Consider the following 22,006-nt stretch of genomic DNA (forward strand, 5'->3'; position numbering starts at 1 on the left):
GCTTCGCAGGTATGTACTTTTTTATTTCAAATTTATTAATATATAGAGCGAGTCAAAAGTCAAGTTGCATAGGGGTTTATAGTATATCTTCAATGTGTGCACCTTGAATATCAATGCATTTGTGCACGCTACGTTTCCAGGTTTCCAGAACATTTTGCAGAACGTCCGGCTTAATCATGTCTGCACATTACACAGTGCGTTCCTTCAGATGCTGAAACTTAACTGAGTAGACGTAAAATGACCCCAACGGAAAAAAAATCCATTGGTGTCAGGTCTGGAAACCGCGGAGGCCACTCTGGAAAATTACCCATTTCGTTTTTTGTCAGCATCCTCCTTCCCTTACAGTCAGAAACTTCCTATGTAACCTAACTGTTGACTCAACCTGCACATAATTATAATTCTTATCTTGTATTATTATTTGACTAACACTTTTTTCTCAATATCTTGAAATCGTCCGAGTAGGTGTTGAACTACTGTCCGAAAGACATGAAGGCGGACATCTGCGTCCATCTGAACAGGAAAGTTTTCAACGAGCATCCGGCCTTCAGGTTAGCAAGTGACGGCTGCCTCCGTGCCTTAGCTATGCACTTCACCATGAGTCACTCGGCTCCGGGTGACCTTTTGTACCACACGGGTGAAAGCATCGACAGCCTGTGTTTCATAGTTACCGGATCTCTTGAGGTCATCCAAGATGATGAGGTTGTCGCCATTTTAGGTTAGTGGAAATTCAAGTGTCAAGGGTTCGTAAGTATGTATTTCTATCTTATTTACTGAGACAGTAGGTGGAATACACTTTTAAACACGCTGCGTCCATAAGACAATGATTGGTTAATAAAATCACAGTTTCTGGAACATAAATTAACTGCTAAGGGGTAACTCAACATATATATATATATTTTTAAATATGAACTTTATTTATAGTAAGAGTTCCAGTTACCATTTTAAAAATTAAGTCAGTTTGAAAGGTTTGTTTACTTTTAAAATTACTTTCTTCTGAAAATGTTCTTACACAGAAATTACACAAAATCAATGTTCATGTATATAAAATAAATACATGAACACTGACATATGTTCTATTTTTGTTTCTGGTATATATTACAAGCGTTCATATATTTATATTATTACAACAAATGATTGAAACAAGGAGTCAGGTTTCCTTCAATGATTTTAATTCAAACTATCGTTTATATGCCAGTCCCGGTACTTTAATTGTGGTGACATTGATTCCACTTCAACTTGTTTCTTTTCTTGCATTCAGTGTAACCATATGTCCCGTTTTGACCGGGACAGTCCCGTTTCAGAGGTGTGTCCCGATTGTCTCGTTCATGTTATTAAAGAAACACTATTTGTCCCGTTTTATAAAAGTCTACGAGTTAGCTTGAATACCACGTGTAAATTTGAGACATTTTATTCTAAAAATAAATGTTGCATTTTTTTTTAAACTAGAGCAATGGGAAAACAGCTTAACTGTGTTTCAAACACTTCATAACAATCAAAATGTGTCATTGTCGTCTAGAACGTTCTAGAAGACATTACTGTTAGCTCCCGTCGCGGTTTGTATTGTTTTGAATGTGTTCGTTCCGTTATTTGCCAGAGCAGTGAATAAGCATACAGGGTCTGTATTTTAAGTAATGAGAATAAATCCAGAAAACAAAATTTATTACAGATATCGCTACAAACCTTTAGTAGTCTTCAAAGTATGTCCCTTGAGCGTCAACACACTTCTGCAGGCGAGTTTTCCACGCGTCGTACGCTCCCTGAAATTCAGCAAATGGAACAGCCTTCAGAGCTCGCGTGCAAGCCGCTTTGACCGCATCCAGGGTTTCGTGGTGGTGTCCTTTGAGGGCTGTTTTCACTCTGGGAAATAGGAAAAAATCTGCAGGGGCAAGGTCGGGGCTGTAGGGAGGCTGAGGAATCGTTGTGATGCCAGATTTCGTCAGGAACTCTCTAACCACGAAGAACGTGTGACATGGCGCATTGTCATGATGGAGCTTCCAATCGGCAGCAATTTCTGGTCGTACTCGGTTGACCCGTCTCTTCAACCTTTTTAACACCCCCACATAGAAAGAGCCATTGACTGTCTGTCCTGCAGGCACAAATTCCGCATGGACCACACATTTCTTGTTGAAAAACACAATCAGCAATGCTTTGATTCTGGACTTCGACATGCGCGCCTTTTTTGGTCGAGGAGACTGCAGAGTTTACCATGCGGTGCTTTGAGGTTTTGTTTCGGGATCGTACTCGAAGATCCAACTTTCATCTCCGGTAATGACATTGTCAAAAAACTGAGGGTTGTCTTCAATGCGTTCCAAAAGATCTTGCGACACGACCGCACAGTTGTGCAATTGCTCGTTCGCCAAAACTTTCGGGACAAGCTTGGCGCAAAGTTTTCTCATTACAAGATCCTCGGTGATGATTTTGTGAACAACCATTTTATCGAGTCCTAGCGTATCCACGATAAACCGCACACTGACTTGCCTGTTTAGCAAATCTCGCACACGTTGTTCGTTGTCTCTGGTTCTTGAAGTTGACGGGCGCCCTGCGTGGGGTTCGTCCTCCACGCTCTCCCGGCCTTCTTTGAACATTTTTTGCCACCGAAACACTTGCGCTTGTGATAAACTGTCACTGCCGTATGCTTGCCGAATCATTTCCAGTGTTGATGCACCAGATTTTCCAAGGCGCACACAAAATTTGATCGCATACCGCTGTTCAATGCTTTGCTGCATTTAGCTCTTGTACACACTACTTTGCAGACGTCCATGCCAGACGTGATCATGCCTCAATGGACACCAGCAGGCAACTACCGCTTGGAGCGCTTTCAAGGTCACACCCCCCACTACCGACTCCAACCGGTCCCAGTACGCTTGACGTCTAGTCGCAGCAGAAAAAAAATATTCTCATTACTTAAAATACAGACCCTGTAGTCAAGATGCATACATGTAGTTTCAATACGGACATGTAAAAAAATTGAAATGTCTTGACGAAAACTCAAAAGACAAATCTTGCGTTGTATGTCAGAAATGTGGGGTAGTTTTTCGGGGAGTTTTATGAACGATTGGTGAAGAATAATGTCGTTCCCAAGAAGATTGGTTGTTCTGATAAATACTTCAGCGTAGGACTAACATCAAAGGTTAATCGGAAGAGAACAGAAACACTATGTAAACCATACCGAGATTATAATAATTACCTTCTTTTATTCAATTTATGTTTATGAATAATAATAATATGAATAATATTTAATGAATAATAATAATAGGCTAATGATATTAATGTTATAATTACACCTAACCCATTTTTAAGGGAAAGGGGGATGGTAAAGTAACCAACTTGGGATGTCCCGTTTTCGGCCCAAAATATTATGGTCGACAATGTTATATTTCTATCTCGACTACCATGTTGCAAATGAATGCAAGTATACACCAAAAACACTGTCTTTGTGCGCGATTAGAAATGACAAATTTGATATATGCATGAATGTTCTAAATTTATATTGCAACTTATCTTAACTTCCTCGCCTGAGACGATTCGAAGTAAATCCTTTCACCTTACCATCTAGAGAACACATAGAGTTGAAAACAGAGTTACAAATTTAGTTCTTCCCCGACGTTTCAAATTTTCAAATTAAATATTTAAGGGTCGTAACTGTATACGTATGTATAACGTTACTTCTATTGTGAAAAGTAACTCTGTTACAGTTACGGCTATTTACTTTTGAAAGTAGCTACTCACAGTTTTAATTTCTCAAAAAGAGTGACTGTTACTTCCAAATACTGGTTCATAGTACACATGAACCTCCAAACCTATCACTGTTTATAACGTGACCATTGGTCTACGGGCACACGGTATGTTTCCGTTGTTTTACACCCGGGCAAATAAATAGTACCTGGCAAATTGTCAATTAACATATTCACTCACTTCGCTTTACTCAATACTAGGTCGAAAAATTGAAACAAAAGCACCGACAAAGCAGAGGACAGCCTTTGCATCAAAATCAAAACAACCACGCTACCTAAAAGTACATAAGATGTAAGAAAACTGAATGGACTTAGCGATCAACACAACGAATTATTTTGTCAGCCAACTGTACATCACACATTACACACCAAACATAATTTATACACCAGCATATAATTTGCGATCTAAAGCTAGGAATTATGTACAGTTTCTATTAATAATGTACGCCACCCTGAAAGTCAACCAAAAATTATGTATTTCACACATATTTTCATTTTAGCCACAATAATGTGTGTTAATTATTGCATTAACACCATAAATTCAATTTAAGCGATGTTTTTTTTAAGGGAACTACACTCTTTCGGGGGAAAATGTGACTCGTTTGCCCCCCTGGAAAAAATACCTTCCTTGCCCCTCTCTGGAAAAAATCATGTGGACGTCCATGCACCCCCATTGTTTTCAAAATCTACCATTAGCACGTCTCTTTGCCGGCCACCGTGGTTTGTGCATCGCGCTTCGACGCAATGAGTCCCGTGTTCGAATCCTGGCCTGTGCATTGATGTTTGTGAGTGTCCATTCATCAATTTCATCACATCATCACTCATCCACATCTTAGCAAATTAGCCAAAAGTTGCACAAAAAGCGAAGTAAAATAAAGCAAATCAATTAATCAACTAGTACGTCCCTTTCATAACACATCTGATTTTAAATGGATTGATATGTAATTTCAATTTAACACAGTTGATGTTCGTTACACGAAGAGACCATCACTTCATAATATTCATTAACGTGGAGTAATCATGAAGATACAAAGAAATTGTACATATTGTTGAACTAGACAGGGGTATATTTTTTTCTAGTATGTATACATTGCTTGCATTACAGAATGAATTTTCTTGTAGTCTACCGTTCTTACAAGCATAAAAAACAATTTGCTGTGACCTCTCAGAACACACGCTCCCTTCATCAGACATTTATTTTTAGATTGATTAAAGATACAGTTATAACAATGGTTCAACATTTTCAACAAAAAAGAATCAGTTATACAATGTTACATTGTTGTAACATAACAACTTAACAGTGAACCAGTCTGTAAGTTTTATTATCATTATAGATAAAAAAATATATATATTTTAAAAAATAATCACAAATATCATCAGGCAATTGAAAATCGTCATTGATTTCTTTAGAGATTCTTGATATTTTCCTTTACATTAAATTTTTAAGATGGAGGCGTACTCCACTTGTGAAAAAGAAAACTCCATAGGAGGTCTATATTACCATTTTCATAATTTAATTTCTTCCAGTGTTCTTCTGCAATGACCGAAGCTTCCCAGACATTCATATCTATCTTTCCCGTCACTCTTTTTAAACTCTTGTCTTTTTAATCATGTGCTTCTCCTTGATGATGTGAGCTGACAAACCTGTTCTTGGGTTTAAATTTATAACGTCCAAATCGTGTTCGTGGCATCTTATTGCCATTTTCCTTCATATTTGTCCTACATAATCCTTTGAAAATGAATAACTTATATATATTCCTGTTCTTTCCACATCTGCTACAGATTATCTCATTTTGTATTCATTTAATGTACATTTCAAACTCATTGGTTTTCTAAATACAATTTTTGAAATTAAATCTTCTAAAAAATTTTGCAATTGTATGTGAGAATCCCTTGTGGAATGGAATACAAACTAATTTAATTTTAACTGATTTCTTATCTTTTTCAGCTTTTCTCATTTAATTTTCTTGTTACTTGTTTTTTTGATTTGGTTTATTCTGTTAGTGTGAAAACCATTTTCTTTCGCTATATTAAATCTTTTGTTCTTCATTTTTGATATCAATATAATTAGAACATAGTTGTTGTGCTCTCAGGAAAAAAATACTTTATCCATTGTCATACGCGAATGTTCTGAATTGGGATGGAAGTATGTGTTCCCTGATAACTTTTTCCTATGGACTGATGTTTGCATTGTTGTGTCAGTTGTCTTGATTTTCAGATCCAGAAGAGAAATTACGTGTTATTCATGCGTTCACATGTGCATTTTATGCGCGTATGTTATTCATTCAACAGATGCATTACACAGATGGCTTATTGAAATGAAGGTTAACCCGGTAGAAGCATTGGAAATGGTGTGATTGTTTGCTCTTTGTGCAAATTACAATTACTTCATATTTCATGGCAAAATTTATCAGCAAAATGATGGTTTATCAATGAGAAACCCAATATCCGGAATTATTTCCAGCGTTTTTCTTCATTACATAGAATCTCCAATTGTTGATCGGATAGATGCAGATGTTAGATATGTAGATGATGTGCTAATTATTGTTAAAAATGAGAACACCATCATGTACGTATTTAAAGTGTTGAATAAATCACATCCACGCATAAAATTTACTTGTAAACGTATGAATAACAAGTAATTTCTTTTCTGGATCCAAAAAGCAAGACAACTGACACAACAATTCAAATATCAAACCATAGGAAAAAGTTAGCAGGGAAAAAATACATCCGTGCCAATTCAGAACATTCTCGTATAACAATGGATAATGTATTTTTTTTCTGAGAGCACAAAAACTATGTTCTAATAAGAAGGATATCAAAAATGAAGAAGAAAAGCTTTTTTAATATAGCGAAAGAAAATGGCTTTCACACTAACAGAATAAATCAAATCAAAAAGCAAGTAACAAGAAAAATTAAAGGGAAAAAACCGGACAAAGATGAGAAATTAGTTAAAAATAAATTAGTTTGTATTCCATTGCACAAGGGATTATCACATATAATTGTAAAAATTATTAGAAGATTTAATTTCAAAAATTGTTTTTAGGTGACCAATGAGTTTGTAAAATAAGAAAATCTGTACCAGATGTAGAAACAGAAGTGCCAAAAGAGTGGGGGGGGGGATTATGGCGGAGGATGCGCCATCGAGATTTTGGGGCAATTTTTTCCCTTCAAATAATATAAAATTTAACATTTATACCTAGGTACATGTTTTCCAAAATATACGTAAAAAATTTACACCTTAAATGCACCATATTTAATACATTAGATGAAGAAAAGAAAGTGTTTAAGGGTATTATCGATGGGCGGGGAGAAAAACATCCAACCTTTACATATTAGGCCTTAATTGGCACGCGGGTTTTGGTAGGGGGTTCTGAATTAAACGTTGGGGGCAGTATCCAACTCTAGGTCTCATATTTCGGCGAATATTTTAGTTAGAGGGGGATTGAGCGTTAAATTGAGGGGGTATTCAATTCTTGTCTATTACTATTGTCTTAGCCTGTTGCGAAAATTCTGGTGTGGAGAGTGACAATTAATATTTTGGAGGAGGAAATATCCTGTCTGGAATATCAACAGTAAGTCTTAAGTTGGCATGGAAATTTAGGTGATATGATTGAGTATTTAAATTAAAGGGGGAGATAAAGTTCTTGATAAAGTGTTAAATCTTAGATTGCCAAGGGATTTCTGCAGTGAAGAGTTCGAACATTAAATTTTGGTGCCTGTATTTAGCGATATGATATCCACACGTTTTCGACTCCGAACGTGCTAAAAGATAAAGCTGGAAAAGACAAAATATTTCGGGATCCTAAGAAAGTATTGATACCTCATTAAATCAATATTCTTGAAAGCCTGCAAAGAAATGGATGTAAAATTTTTCTTGCTCGCTTCGCTTGCAATGATATGTTGCGAGGATGCGTATTTGGCGCTTTACTGAGGTGAAAGTGAAGTTTTATACCATAGCTGCGTTACAGGACACAAGCGATATTCTCGATATTCAATAATAACATCACTTCTAAAAATATAATGCTTTGTGTTGATATACTGCTTAATATTAAGCAGGTGCATTATTTGGAACAAAAATATATAGAATCCACATTTCTAACTTCTTGTCAGGTAAATTTTACTTTACAAAGTTAAATTTGGACTGAAGATAAAAAATCTACGTCATTATTGTTATGGGTTACTAAAGTAATTATATTTACCCCGAAGATAACGGGAGGGGGTGAGTATTAAATTATTGCCCTGAGCTTAAGTTTTTCTAGTTAGGATTATATAATGTCTCGTGAAACAATAATTGAATCGGTCATACGGCTTGAGCATGTTATTTAGTTTGCCAAGTTTCAATTTTCTATTTTTATCTTAAGTTGTGTAACAATTTGTGTTAAATACAAACCCACTCACAAACACTATTTATATGCATATTTACATAATTTAATTTACTACATTTAAACAATCAATGTTTTTTTTTTCGAAAATCAAACAATTAAAAAATATGGACAGTTTAACATGGCATTTCATTCAAATAGACATAAATTATTACGTATTCGTCCAAACTACGTATTTTTGGGCGATTATGAACGATTTTAGGGGCTGTCTTGACCGATGGGCACACCTGTTTAGGAAGGAGGGTTAGATCAAGTATAGTGTTCAATAAAGCTAAAGAAAAAGTTACTTTCGGTAGAAATGCTGTCGTAATTAAATACTTTGTGGGGATTACGATATGGTTTGAGGGCGCGAATGATATGATTTGGGGGGGATGCATGACATGATTTGGGGGACGCGAGACATGATCTTGGCGGGCGTGTTGCGCCATTGGCCTTGGGGAGAATGGGCACCACTGTGTGGACACCACAGGAATATTGATGAGGTCGGGTGTAAAGTATGCTAAGTGACATTTTGGTAATTTCTGAGTTCATTAAGAAAAAAGGTTATTAGAAGCTATTTATTTATTTATTTATTTCCCTTCAACAGAGACAAGTCTCCAATTACAGAAAGGTAATATCAAAATATTACATTTTCATTTACAACTTGTATGTACGCACGTACACATTCTCCCTCCTTCCTCCTTTACACACACACACACACATATTCACAAACATAGACAGACAATACATAATATATATATATATATATATACAGACATCTTGGTGACAGAACAGGTTTACTGCTTAACTGTGACAACAAATGTTCAGATATTTACACATTTCATCTGAATTACACAAAACAAGTATCATAAACACTGGTACAATATATATCATTACAACAAACTTCAATATGACAAATCGAATTATCATAATAAATACATTATTAAGAGAGATACCCCTTTAACATATTCATAAATTTGGTTCGTGTCATGCCGAAATCCAAGTCCACCAAATGATTTGAGATCTTGTTATATTGAAGTGTCATTTTTTGTAGTGGGGAACCTTTATACATTTCTGTTCTTGGGATTTTGTATGAGAGTAAACGTCTATTACGTAAATGACCCTGTCTCACATTAAACCAGATTCTCTCTAGTATAGAACTACTATCAATATGTCCATTTATTATTTTATACAGAAACATTTGTTGAGAAATTTCACGTTTATTTGACAGGCTTACAAAATCAAATTCATTTAATAAATCATTGTATGGTATTTTAAAAGTTATTGGCGATATTCGATACTTCTTATAATAAAAAAATCTTAGACATTTCTTCTGTATACGTTCAATCATATTTTTCTGGAAGTCACAGTTTGGCGCCCATACTGTAGATAAATTGTTTCATTTTGTGTTTACCAATTTCAGAAGGCTTCACTGAGTCCAAATCATATTGTATGATATGGCAATTTTACTCGAAAATTGAACGATTGTACATTTTACTTTGTAACTCAAAAGTGACCAAAATATCACTTACCATGTTTTACACCCGAGCCCTTCATATATAAGTTGTTTATGTTCAAAGGATTATGTAGGACAAACATCAATGAAAAAGGCAATAAGATGTCACGAACACGATTTGGACGTTATAAATTTAAACCTAAGAACAGGTTTGTCAGCTCACATCATCGAGGAGAAGCACATGATTAAAAAGACAAGAGTTTAAAAAGAGTGACGGGAAAGATAGATATGAATGTCTGGGAAGCTTCGTTCATTGCAGAAGAACACTGGAAGAAATTAAATTATGTAAATGGTAATATAGACCTACTATGGTGTTTTTTTTTTCACAAGTGGAGTAGGCATCCATCATAAAAATTTAATGTAAAGGAAAACATCAAGAATCTCTGAAAAAGCAATGATGATTTTGAATTGCCTGATGATGATGTGATTTATAGTTTTTAAAAAATGTGATAATTTTTTTATCTAAAATAATAATAAAACAGACTGCTTGTTTTACAGTTTAGTTGCTATGTTGCAACAATGCAACATTGACTAGATCCATTGTATAACTGATTCTTTATTGTTGAAAATGTTGAACTATTGTTATAACTGTATCTTTAATCAATCTAAAAATAAATGTCTGATGAAGGGAGCGTGTGTTCTCCTGAAACTTCAGAACAAATTGTGTTTTTATGTTTGTAACAACCGTAGACAAAAGAGACAGGGGTATCTTTGTTCGTCCCTCTTCTTCTTATTCGGTCCAAAGGGGGAAGCAATGTAAGTGGTGGCCGCTAGTCGCCGCTCATTATGTTCCCAGGGAAATTTACCAAGAACAGGGTAGTTTGGAGTCGAAAAGTATTGGAAAGAGAAAATGAAAAACAAAGCTTGCAAGAAACTGATATAAATACCACCGAACTCTTGGTTCTTTGTGTCTATATTAAACTTACAATGGATGTGCCCTTCAATTGTAATATATATCGTACATATAAAGGTAAACTGCTCCCCTGTGCTTAGCACCACCTCATGAAGGCGTATAGGGGGTGTGGGGGTAACGCCCCACACTTTCTTGATCCGGTCATGAGTGGGGGTGATGTGATCAGCATCACGCCCCTGACCGCCTTTACCCCCCAGGGTTTCCCCCAGGTACCCATGTTATGTATATCGTACATATATTAATACATATCGTACATATATTAATACATATCGTACATAATTATATTAATACATATCGTACATATATTAATATGGGATAGGATAAAAACATCTTATTCAACAAGACAGGGAATTTTAAGGCCGAGAAGGGAATTTTCAGCATCTCAAGGGAAATTTTAGTTAACCAGGAAGAACACTGTTTCAGTTGTTATTGTTGACGGCTTGTAACAACCTGAGTAAAGAATTAAGAAAATATATAACTATATCCTATTATTACAGATTTCTCTTCGGAGATATTTAGTTCTTGTGCAACACTGCAACAATATCGAATAATATTGTTATAGAAATTAAATTAAATTATTCTTTCATGTTTGACTAAAGAGCGAGGTTCAGACTTCGGCTGTTCTGGTGACTAACCTCAATGGATACATGTAGCTTACTACATACTAAAGCCACATAAACGTAAATAAAACAAGAAGACGTAAACACTAAAATAATAATAAACAAAAGGTAAAAACAAAGGCTCACTTACGCCACAAAATTACAGAAAAGGATACACACGTGTAGACACGATTGTTCTTTGTATCATTTAGGTAATATTAATACACGATAAAAATCTTATGTTTAAATACACGAGTAAGGACTTAATATAGTCAATGATTCGCGACATGTTGGGGGAAAGTAAAGAAGCAAATTAAAAATACACTAGTTGTTTGTTACCAAGTTAGTTCAGATGATAATATCATCTGCTGTTCGTGAGTGCTTAAAACACTAGAAGGACGGTTCCGTCATTTTGACGGGTGACTATTATTAATTATAATTTTGGCAATGTTAAATTTTCTCCCACCTGTACACTTTGAGAAAAATTCGAACTTAAATGTCATTCCTGAAGTATACTACAATTGACTACTACTTTTAAGTACGATCACCCGTCATTTTGACGGGTGCGTTTTTTATGCACAGCCGTCTTTAAACAATAGCGGGATCACAGTGCACGTGAACTTTATTTCATTTTGGTCATTGTTGTTTGTCGAATAGACGTACTTCCAAGTTGAACGTTAGTTCAGTGAGTCATTTTGGGTAAAGCATTGGTAATCTATATCCGTTTCTTGTATTAGGCTTAGTTGCGTGTGTAGTATGTCGCAGGAGAGAGGTTTACAGGATCGTGATATAGCTCATTACCTCCTTGAACTGTCAGATGTCGAATCAGAGGTTGAGGACAATATTTATGAAGATGATGAGCTGAGGGAAGATAATATCAGTGCAGGAATAAGTACTGATTACCTTCCACCTACGAACTTGTCAACAAATTCTTCTTAGGATGAAGATGTGCAACATGACATCAACGTAAGACAGTGTCGGCAGGTGAGTTTTCTTATAATTCTAATTTTTTATGATTAACAAGAAAGTTATTTTTTTCAAAAATTCCCGCCAAAGAAAAGTGTATATAATATAAATGGTTAGAAAATATTTTACAAAAACAATATATCTAACCAAATGCATAAATGGAATATATACAATATAGTTTTCGTGATCTGAATGTAACAAAATATTAATTTATTTACGTCGTGTCATATCACACTTTCTGAATCCTCTCTTGACAAAGCCAATATGTACCCCTTCATGGGAAGTCTAAAATGCGATGTATACTAAATATATTTTATATATATAATATAATGTAATTATAATAAATAATTACATTATATGCACATTATATGCACACTTCATTTTTCACATGTAATATTTAAAATTATATTCTTTCATTTTCTAGACCCGTCATGCTCAACTTCATGTGGGCGAGGGCGAAGCCAAGGTCGTTCACAGATTCGCTTCCCATTACCAGTCTTACCCGTGGTAGGCACAACAGAAAAATCTCCTGATGGGACTACGTGGTCTATCATTTCACCTGAAGATGGTCCTGGTAGGAGAGATTCACAAAACATCCTGCGAAATAATTCTGGACCTACAGTGTATGCCAAGAGACACGTAGTGAAATTATGTTATGCGAGTTCGTGGAGGATTTTTATAGATCAAAACATGTTACACAATATAAAGACATGTACTGAACGTACGGCATGTAAAGATCTTCAGACCGTCGACTGGATTTTAGAATTTTTGGAAGCAGTGATTGCGCTCATGTACGTGCGAGGTGTTTATGGTGCAAAACACTTTCCCGTGAAAACATTGTGGCCAAAATCGTGGGGACCACCATTTTTTTCCAATACAATGCCCAGGGATATTTTTATTGAAATTTTGAAGTTTCTTCGTTTTGACGAAGAAGTACCCGTCAACAGAGACTCGTAACAGATCGCTTTGCTGCAGCTTCTCCAATTTGGGATCCATTCGTCGCAAATTCAATTGAATGTTACGATCCCAGTGAAAATGTCACAATAGATGAGCAGCTTTTCCCTTGCAAACCTCGCTGCCCATTTATTCAATATATGAGCAACAAGCCCGACAAGTTTGGAATAAATTTTTGGCTTGCCACAGACGCTAAATCCAAGTACATGGTAAATGGTTTCCCTTACTTGGGCAAGGACGATGATCGACCATCGAATATATCTTTGATAGAACATGTAGTCACGAAGCTGGTACAACCTTTCATGAAAAAAGGGATAAATATTACTACCGACAATTTCTTCGCTTCGAAGAACTTGGGTGAGGACTTGAAGAAGAAGGGCACCAGCATCGTTGGAACTGTGAAGAAAATTCGAAGGGAAGTTCCTGGATTTGCAAAACTTACTCCGGGCCCTTTGTACAACACAGTTCTCTACAAATCAGGGGACACCACTTTGACATCCTATCAAGAAAAAGTAAAAAAGAATGTTGTGTTACTTAGTACAATGCATCAAAATGTAACGATTGATTATATAATGCTACAAAATACGGAGTCGACATTCTTGATCAAATGGTGCGACTCTATACAGTGAAGTTGATTGCAGAATATGGCCTATGCACGTTTTCTTCAACGTTTTGGATCTAGCAGCCATCAACGCATGGAACTTATACAAAGAAGTGACGGCAGAGAACATCTCTCGCAGAGATTATATTTTAAAATTATCACAATAATTGGCTGGACCGTATGTGGCTAAAAGAAACAGATTCCTTCCAGGCCAATCAGTGCACCACTAAGTAGTAACATCCGCAAGACTTGCCAGATAGGACGTTGTAAAGGCAAGAATAAGTCCAAAAACCTCTGCGTGAACTGTCAGAAGAAGTACGTATGTATGTGGACCTTGTTATGGACAGGCATACTATACTTGTGTTCGATGCTTTGGTGCATCTGGTGGTTTTGACTAACAACATTCCAGCATTTGTATTGAGTAAGTTAACTCCTAACCTTATTATTTGTTAATTAAGTACCCAATATTATCCAATATAGGAGGAGGAATTTATAAGAAAATGTTATTTTGATGCAATAATAAAACAAATAATGAAACAAGGAAGTTCGTTATATACTCACAACAATAGCAGTGGCAAAATTGCAAAGAAAAACTGAACCCGTCAAAATGACGGGTTCGTCCTAATTAGGGATAGCCAGATCCGGATCCTGGCGGATCCGAAATCCGGATCCGGTTGGTTCCGAATCCAGGATCTGGATCCTAATTTTTTTCGGATTCGGATCCGGATCCGGTACTTTCGGATCCGGATCCAGAACTTTCGGATCCGGATCCGTTTTCCCATCCAATATGCGCTTCTTTGGAAAGTAAGAATGTGTTTATAACATATTGTTACCTGCTAATATACATATATATATATATATATATAATATACATACATACACACATATATATAGTGTGTGTGCGCGCGTGCACGATTTGTAATTAATTAATACACTTACAAGGGAGGTCTAAGTCTCCCCCTCCGATTTCCATGAAACTTGGCAGGTGTATAGAGCCCCCCCTCAAATGTCAAGATGAGGAGAAATTTAAGTGGGGATATGACACCGAAACCATGTAAATATGGCATAGGAAGAAACAGGGGGCATAGGGCCTCTCTATACACCTGCCAAATTTCATGGGAATCGGAGCGGGACACAGGGGTTAGATGATCCCCACGTCAATTGGTCCTCATCTTGACATTTGAGGCGGGTTTTGCCCCCTAAAACAGTTTTTTAGCCAAAACAAAAAAACACATTTCTTCCTTTGGGCCCTCTATACACCTGCGAAATTTTATGAAAATCGGAGAGGGACACAGGGGTCAGATCCCCACTTCAATTTGTCCTCATCTTGACATTTGAGTGGAGGTTGCCCCCCTAGAAAAGATATTTAGCCGAAACAAAAAAACACGTATTTCTTCATTTGGGCCCATTTATACACACACCTGCCAAGTTTCATGGAAATCGGAGGGGGACACAGGGGTCAGATCCTCACTTCAATTTGTCCTCATCTTGACAATTGAGTGGGATTTGCCCTGTAAAACCGTTTTTTAGCTGAAACAAAAAAACACGTATTTCTTCCTTTAAGCCCCACTATACACCTGCCAAGTTTCATGGAAATCGGAAGGGGACACAAAAGTCAAATGCCCACTTAAATTTGTACTCATATTGACATTTGAGGGGGGTTGCCCCTAAAACAGTTTTTTAGCCGAAACAAAAAAACACGTATTTCTTCCTTTGGGCCCGTTTATACACACAACTGTCAAGTATCATGGAAATCGGAGGGGGACACAGGGGTCAGATCCCCACGTCAATTGGTCCTCATCTTGACATTTGAGGCGGGTTTTGCCCCATAAAACCGTTTTTTAGCTGAAACAAAAAACACGTACTTCTTCCATTGGGCCCCACTATACACCTGCCAAGTTTCATGGAAATCGGAGGGACACAGGGGTCAAAACCCCACTTCAATTTGTCCTCATCTTGACATTTGAGGGGGTTTTGCCCCCTAAAACAGTTTTTTTTTATCTGAAACAAAAAACACGTATTTCTTCCATTGGGCCCCACTATACACCTGCCAAGATTCATGGAAATCGGAGGGACGCAGGGGTCAGATCCTCACTTCAATTTGTCCTCATCTTGACATTTGAGGGGGGTTTGCCCCCTAAAACCGTTTTTTTAGCTGAAACAAAAAAAAGACACGTATTTCTTCCTTTGGGCCCGTTTATACACACACCTGCCAAGTTTCATGAAAATCGGAGGGGGACACAGGGGTCAGATCCTCACTTCAACTTGTCCTCATCTTGACATTTGAGGGGGTTTTGCCCCCTAAAACCGTTTTTTTTTTAGCTGAAACAAAAAAAAGACATGTATTTCTTCCTTTGGGCCCGTTTATACAAGTTTCGTGGAAATCGGAGGGGGACACTTAGATAACCTCCCATGTTAGTCTTACACTGTAATTACGTAACACTGCATATATTATAATGTTTTATTTTAATTTGTAAAACTGTAACTGTAGAACAATTGTATAATTTTTGTATAACATTTCTATCTTGTTATATGTGTTAAAGGTTTCATCCTGGAATGGAATGTCTCACATTTATGTGTGTTTTCATTTCCAATACATTCGAACGAATACATATTCGTTTCAATGGCATTTACAAAATCACCTCTGACATTTTATGTTAAACAAGTAAGATTATTTTTGTGCACGAGTGTGTTTGCCGATGCGTAGCAAAGTATTTTAGGAACAACACTTGAAAAAAAATCTTGTAGGACTAACTAATGAAAAAATTCTTTGTAATCGAAGATCATAATACCTTTTAACGTGTGGTAATATTATAATGGGATTGAGATACGAAACTCTTGGATCCGGATCCAGATCCGGAACTGTCGGATCCTTATCCAGATCCGGAACTTTCGGATCCGGATCCAGATCCAGAACTTTCGGATCCGGATCCAGATCCGAAACTTTCAGGCCCGGATCTGGATCCGGAATTTTCGGATCCGGATCCAGATCCGTAACTTTTGGATCCGGATCCGTTTGGCCATCCCTAGTCCTAATTGGTAGCTAAAGAATCTCCGTCCTTCTAGTGTTAAATTATGAAGGAAAGAATATTTGCTGTTATTCTGGGTAAAAAATACAAAAATATTAACTTTCACTTCGATGTGGGAATTCGAATAGCTTGCGTGTCAAACATGCCTCATAACATTAACTTTTATTACATGCTGATTTGCAAACTAATTATTTTCGATGGAGCACCCCTTGTTTCACGTCAGTCGTGTGTAATAAATCGACTTGTGTTTTATTCCGGTGGTATTTTCACGCTGGATGGTAACAGCAAGCAAGCTAGGCGCCACGACGCTGTCGTTGCTGGTAATTTAACTAGACGAAACTCGTTCTAGCAGCCGTCAGATAACAAGATGCATCTCGCTAGAATGATGGAAAGTCGATAGTAAGTTTGTTAAAAAAAAATCCAGAGGATAAACCCGTGAAGATGATGGCATTTCCATGGTAACGGTTATAGGATGCAATTAACTTTCCCTGTCTGGCATCAAGCTTTTCCTCGTAAAGAGGAAATTTGATGGAAACTACTTGTGGACATTTTGTTTAGTCTGGCATGTAGTATTTTCACGGGCCTCCCCGATATCGCAGTAGTATCGTCGTCGACTTGTAATCAAGGGGTCCCGATTCGATACCCGGTGGAGGCACATAGTGTTCGGAACCCACTTTAAACTGTAGGTTCAGTCCCGATTAGCCTTACTGTGCATAAAGTGGACTAAAACACCAATTCAATCAATCAATCAATTATTCTTTTTACGTTAGAATCAGGAGACATGCCTATTGCAATAGTCTTAATTTCACTCAAAGATGATTATAAAAAGAGATTTGACAATTGTTTTAGTGAATTCAGATTCTCAGTTTCAATGTTTATTTAGGCGAGAAAATGAGTTACGAAGTGTATCGGAATGGTTAGCGTGACTTCTGAAGCAAGGGAGATCCTACTCTCGAATCCTGTATGAAGCATGTATGGCATTGTGCATTTGTCAATTTATACAAAAGCAACGTAAAATGGCCAAGGAAATAAAAGATAGTCGTAAAGAGTATAAATACTGAAGCACCTGGAAAATAAACGTATTCCATAGAAAGTGACATTTCACTTTTTGTTTGTTTCGTTATTAAATTGATGGGTCCAAATTCCTTTTGTTTTGTTGTGGTTTCATCGTGCTACACATGTATTTTTTACATGGTTCGATTTCGATTTACGTCTCTCAAGACATATTGCGGAGTTTTAGCGATTACTTATATTTTGTTCAATACATGCTTTTGTAGTTAGGCGGGTTTAGTTCTCTTAGCATTAAAATAAGATCCCTGAATGTTTTGTACTTTTTAACGCGCCCAAAATATTTGAAGATTTTATTTTACCCATAAATGGGACTTTTTACAAATGAAAAATGTGCTACTTAGTTTCACGAAAGTTACAAATTACTTCTACATTCATTTTCACTAGTCTACTATACGGAGAATGGGGAGCACGCATGCTTGCGTAAGGTAATTTTAAAGTTCTTTCCAAACATAAATAACTTTTTTTCGAAATCCAAACACTGCTCATTACTTTAAGGAAGGTTCAAATTTCGTGTGGCAATGATTGCCAAAGTTCTACGATAATTAGTCGATCTGCTAGGAGAATTTGAAAAAATCATAAAACAATCGGGACCGTTACCAATTGATGTCTGAAAATCGCGATTATCCTTCAATTGCAGAATAAACGAATGAAACAGTAAAATTGTTGTGTGTTTCGGTACATGTTTACGGAGAAATATCTATCCCCTTATCTAAAATCATTACCTAAAAGCTAAAAAGGGGTGTAAAAAGTCCCTTGAGAATGGTTAAGAGTGTAAGGTTGTAAAGGTACCTACATAGGGCAAACACAACATATTAGAAAGGTAAGAATACACTAAAAACTTCCTCACAGACATAGCAGAATACGTCTAAAACAGGCCACAACAATTCTATCCTAAATTCAAACACAAGACTGTCTTGTAATACATTGAGTTTTCTCCCTTGCAGTTCTAATTTCATTTTATCTAAGTAGTTAGAATTATTGTATTTTCCTTGCTGCAAATTCTTGGTTAAATTGTAGTTATTCCAATTGCTATGAGACCATATATGCAACTCCTAATTAGACTAGTCAAAAATAATGAATATATACATTAATAAATTTGTTCTATATATCATGATGTACTCACATTGTCGCAGTGATTTGGACGTTGGACGTGGGAATTGAAGGCAGAGTCATGGGAACATACATCCAAAAATCTTACTTTGAAGACCATGAATAGGACGTCTAGTTTTCTTACTAATCGTACACATGGAAACACAGCAACAATATTCTGTCAACAATCGAAAAACAATTCTTACATGTTACTGTAAAGAATTTGAATAGGACGCTTCGTTTTTTTTACTGATCGTAACATGGAAATACAGAAACAATATTTTGTTAACAATCTGAAAACAATTCTTACATGTTAATGTGAACACTTGGCCACAAACAAGATCGCAAGAAATGTTTATCTCAACGAGTTAATATTTCGAGTGATTATTATGTAATAGCTACTTGTCTGTGGTAATACTACAGCGAATGACATGATAGGTATGGACGGTTCAAGGAGTGTTACTTCAGTATAAAAACTCCCTATGGTTAACATACCATTTTTTTCTTTCACAAATTTTCTCAAAGATTCGTTGACGTAGAAAGAATAGACATACCGAATAGATAGATAAATGACATAAATAATAATCCAGAAGAGAAATCAATCAAATGAAAGCTAACTAATAATCTGCTTTGTATTTAATTTTTGTTAATTAACATCGAAGTTCTAATGATGATGATGAGGATGAATGGTCACTAGAAATAGAACACATCAGGGGCAATATCATGAATCAAACACTCAATGTGATAGGCTACTCTAATTGATTCCAAAATACAGATTCACTTCCAAGCCCATTATCACCATAGCAATACATGGATCTAATACTGCTTTATTTACTTCCAGGCAAAGGCGATGTTTTTGGCGACTCCTTCTGGAAAGACAATACGGTAGGACAATCGGCAGCCAACGTTCGAGCACTCACCTACTGCGACCTTCACACCATCAAGAGAGACAAACTTCTAGAAGTCCTCGACTTCTATCAAGCATTCGCCAATTCCTTCGCTCGGAACCTCATCCTCACGTATAACTTGCGACACAGGGTAAGGTTTTACAATCTGCACAATATCTTCAACATCAAACAGGTCGGTAATTGCAAAATAGATTCGGCATCAACTTAATTTTGACTCACTTGCAGATTCATATTTAAGGTCCATAACATCAACACATCTTCTCAAAACTCCGCGACGATGTCAAACTATACAACAGCCAACATCATTTTATGTATGTATTTGGAGCCAGTTTATTTGCCGTACAGAGAAAGCAATTCGTCTCATCATAGTCAAGCTCAATGGAAAATGTACCCTATTTCAAACATCATGCCTAAATACCCCTTTGTTAAGGTCGCATTTGTTCATAAGTACTTCTTTCATCATCATATCACAATGTAAATATTAATGCATAATTTCCTAGAACAGTTGTTCACAAACTTTTCGTTTCATGGTGCCCTTAGTGTTTTAAGATTTTTCCGCGGAGCCCAAGTCACAATTTAGGCCTATCTGACACTTGCAACTCTCAGTTAGTATGGTTAGGTTGCTTGCCTCAAGTTAAAAAATAAACACATATTTCAAATTCAGAAACATTTTACACATAAATAAGTAATAAACAAGCACATATTTGGAAAAATCATATCATTGATTGAAATTACAATTGTATTACCGTAGTGGGATAGGTGAACCTAAAGGCCATGTGTACTAACAAGTGTCATTTCAGTAAAAATATTAGAACATTTCGCGACGCCCCTGTGAGCCAGCCACAGCGCCCAGGAAGTCTCGGGGCACGCTTTGGGAACATACTTTAGTAGCACTGAATACGTACTGTAGTTTGTATTAGTCGGCTGTCATGTTAAGTTTATGAGAATATTATTATTAAAATTCTGCTTTGCATGCATTACAAAACTTTTATCAGTCTTATCTTACGACTGAGAATTTAAAATGACATTTCAGATGTACAACTTTATAATTAATTTACTTTAAGTCAGAAATAAAACTCTCAGATAGCCTACTACGCAACAGAACCTTACGTAGACGAACAAAAACCTATGGATAATAATTAAATACCGCTTAAATGAGGAAGACCTCATAATACTTTAAGCGACAGACAATGAAAATGCAAATTAGGATGTGGCAAATTGTCATATAATAGCATATTTATCCAAAGTCAATGAGTAATCACAATACGGCGTGGTAAGACCAAATAAGGAAGGATTACACATAGATCAAAACTCTTGGAACGATCTAAATTCCATATAAACTCGAACAATAATCAAACCGACTTATTGGTATGAACTACACGTCCTTATTTATTTAAATTTCAATGCTAGCTAAATAGAATGCAAAGCTCTTGTAAAAGACGTATTTTATGATGTAAATAATAAAAATGCTGAAAGGGAAATTATTACATTTTCAACATATATGAGTATTTTCTCCTTTCTTGTAGTTAAACTTTATGCTGGTTTTAGTAAGTATTTCACGAAATGAACGGTAAGTTTATCAATGAAATATTTCGGACAATTTAATGAAAATTAATACCATAACTTTCAAATATTCTTAATGATTACACAGAAATTTGTTACTGTTTCTTCATTCTGAGGAAATCAATATTTGACAAGTTGTACTTCAAGTGTCAAAAATATAGCCAACTATTCACATCCCAGTAATTTTGTAACGGGCAACAAAAATATCATAACATAAATAAACTTTGTAGTTGTTAAAGTATGCAAAACCAATCATAGCTATTAACATATATCTGTGCAATTATATGCAATATGGCTACTGTGATATTAATGTTTAAATCTTGAACTATTTAATTAAAACATTGATACTCAAGTTAATTTCCTTTCGACGATTTAGTCAATATATGTATATATATATATATATATATATATATATATATATATATATATATATATATATATATTTCATTAATCAGATAGTAAGAACATGTGGACATAGTCTATGATTAATAAAATATTAGCTTTGGTCAAATTTGCCATATGAGTTTATGCAAGTCTTGTTAGACAAAAGTAGTTTTGAGAATGTTCAGTTCTTCAAGGACTGTTTTTTTAGCACGCAGTTGCGGTTGCTTTTCATCATATTTTTTCCATCCTATCCATGTAGCTTGTCTGCTCTCATTTCAGTTCATTTGGAAATGATAGGAATTCGAACCACGCCGC

General features: G+C 36.0%; 1 protein-coding gene across 4 annotated transcripts in view; it reads left to right on the top strand.

Annotated features, from left to right (window-relative positions):
* LOC145978911 (potassium voltage-gated channel protein eag-like) overlaps positions 1–22,006 on the top strand; it is a 420,913-nt gene that overhangs the window by 392,676 nt on the left and 6,231 nt on the right. For all 4 annotated transcript variants that reach the window (XM_083111868.1, XM_083111870.1, XM_083111869.1 and 1 more), the window contains 2 exons: positions 463–715; positions 19,678–19,874. In XM_083111868.1, coding sequence (XP_082967994.1) covers positions 463–715; positions 19,678–19,874 — 450 coding nt within the window. The remainder of the gene's footprint in view (positions 1–462; positions 716–19,677; positions 19,875–22,006) is intronic.

This window comes from Lepisma saccharinum, chromosome 25 (genome assembly GCF_977018435.1).
Source record: "Lepisma saccharinum chromosome 25, izLepSacc3.1, whole genome shotgun sequence".
NCBI lineage: Eukaryota > Metazoa > Arthropoda > Insecta > Zygentoma > Lepismatidae > Lepisma > Lepisma saccharinum.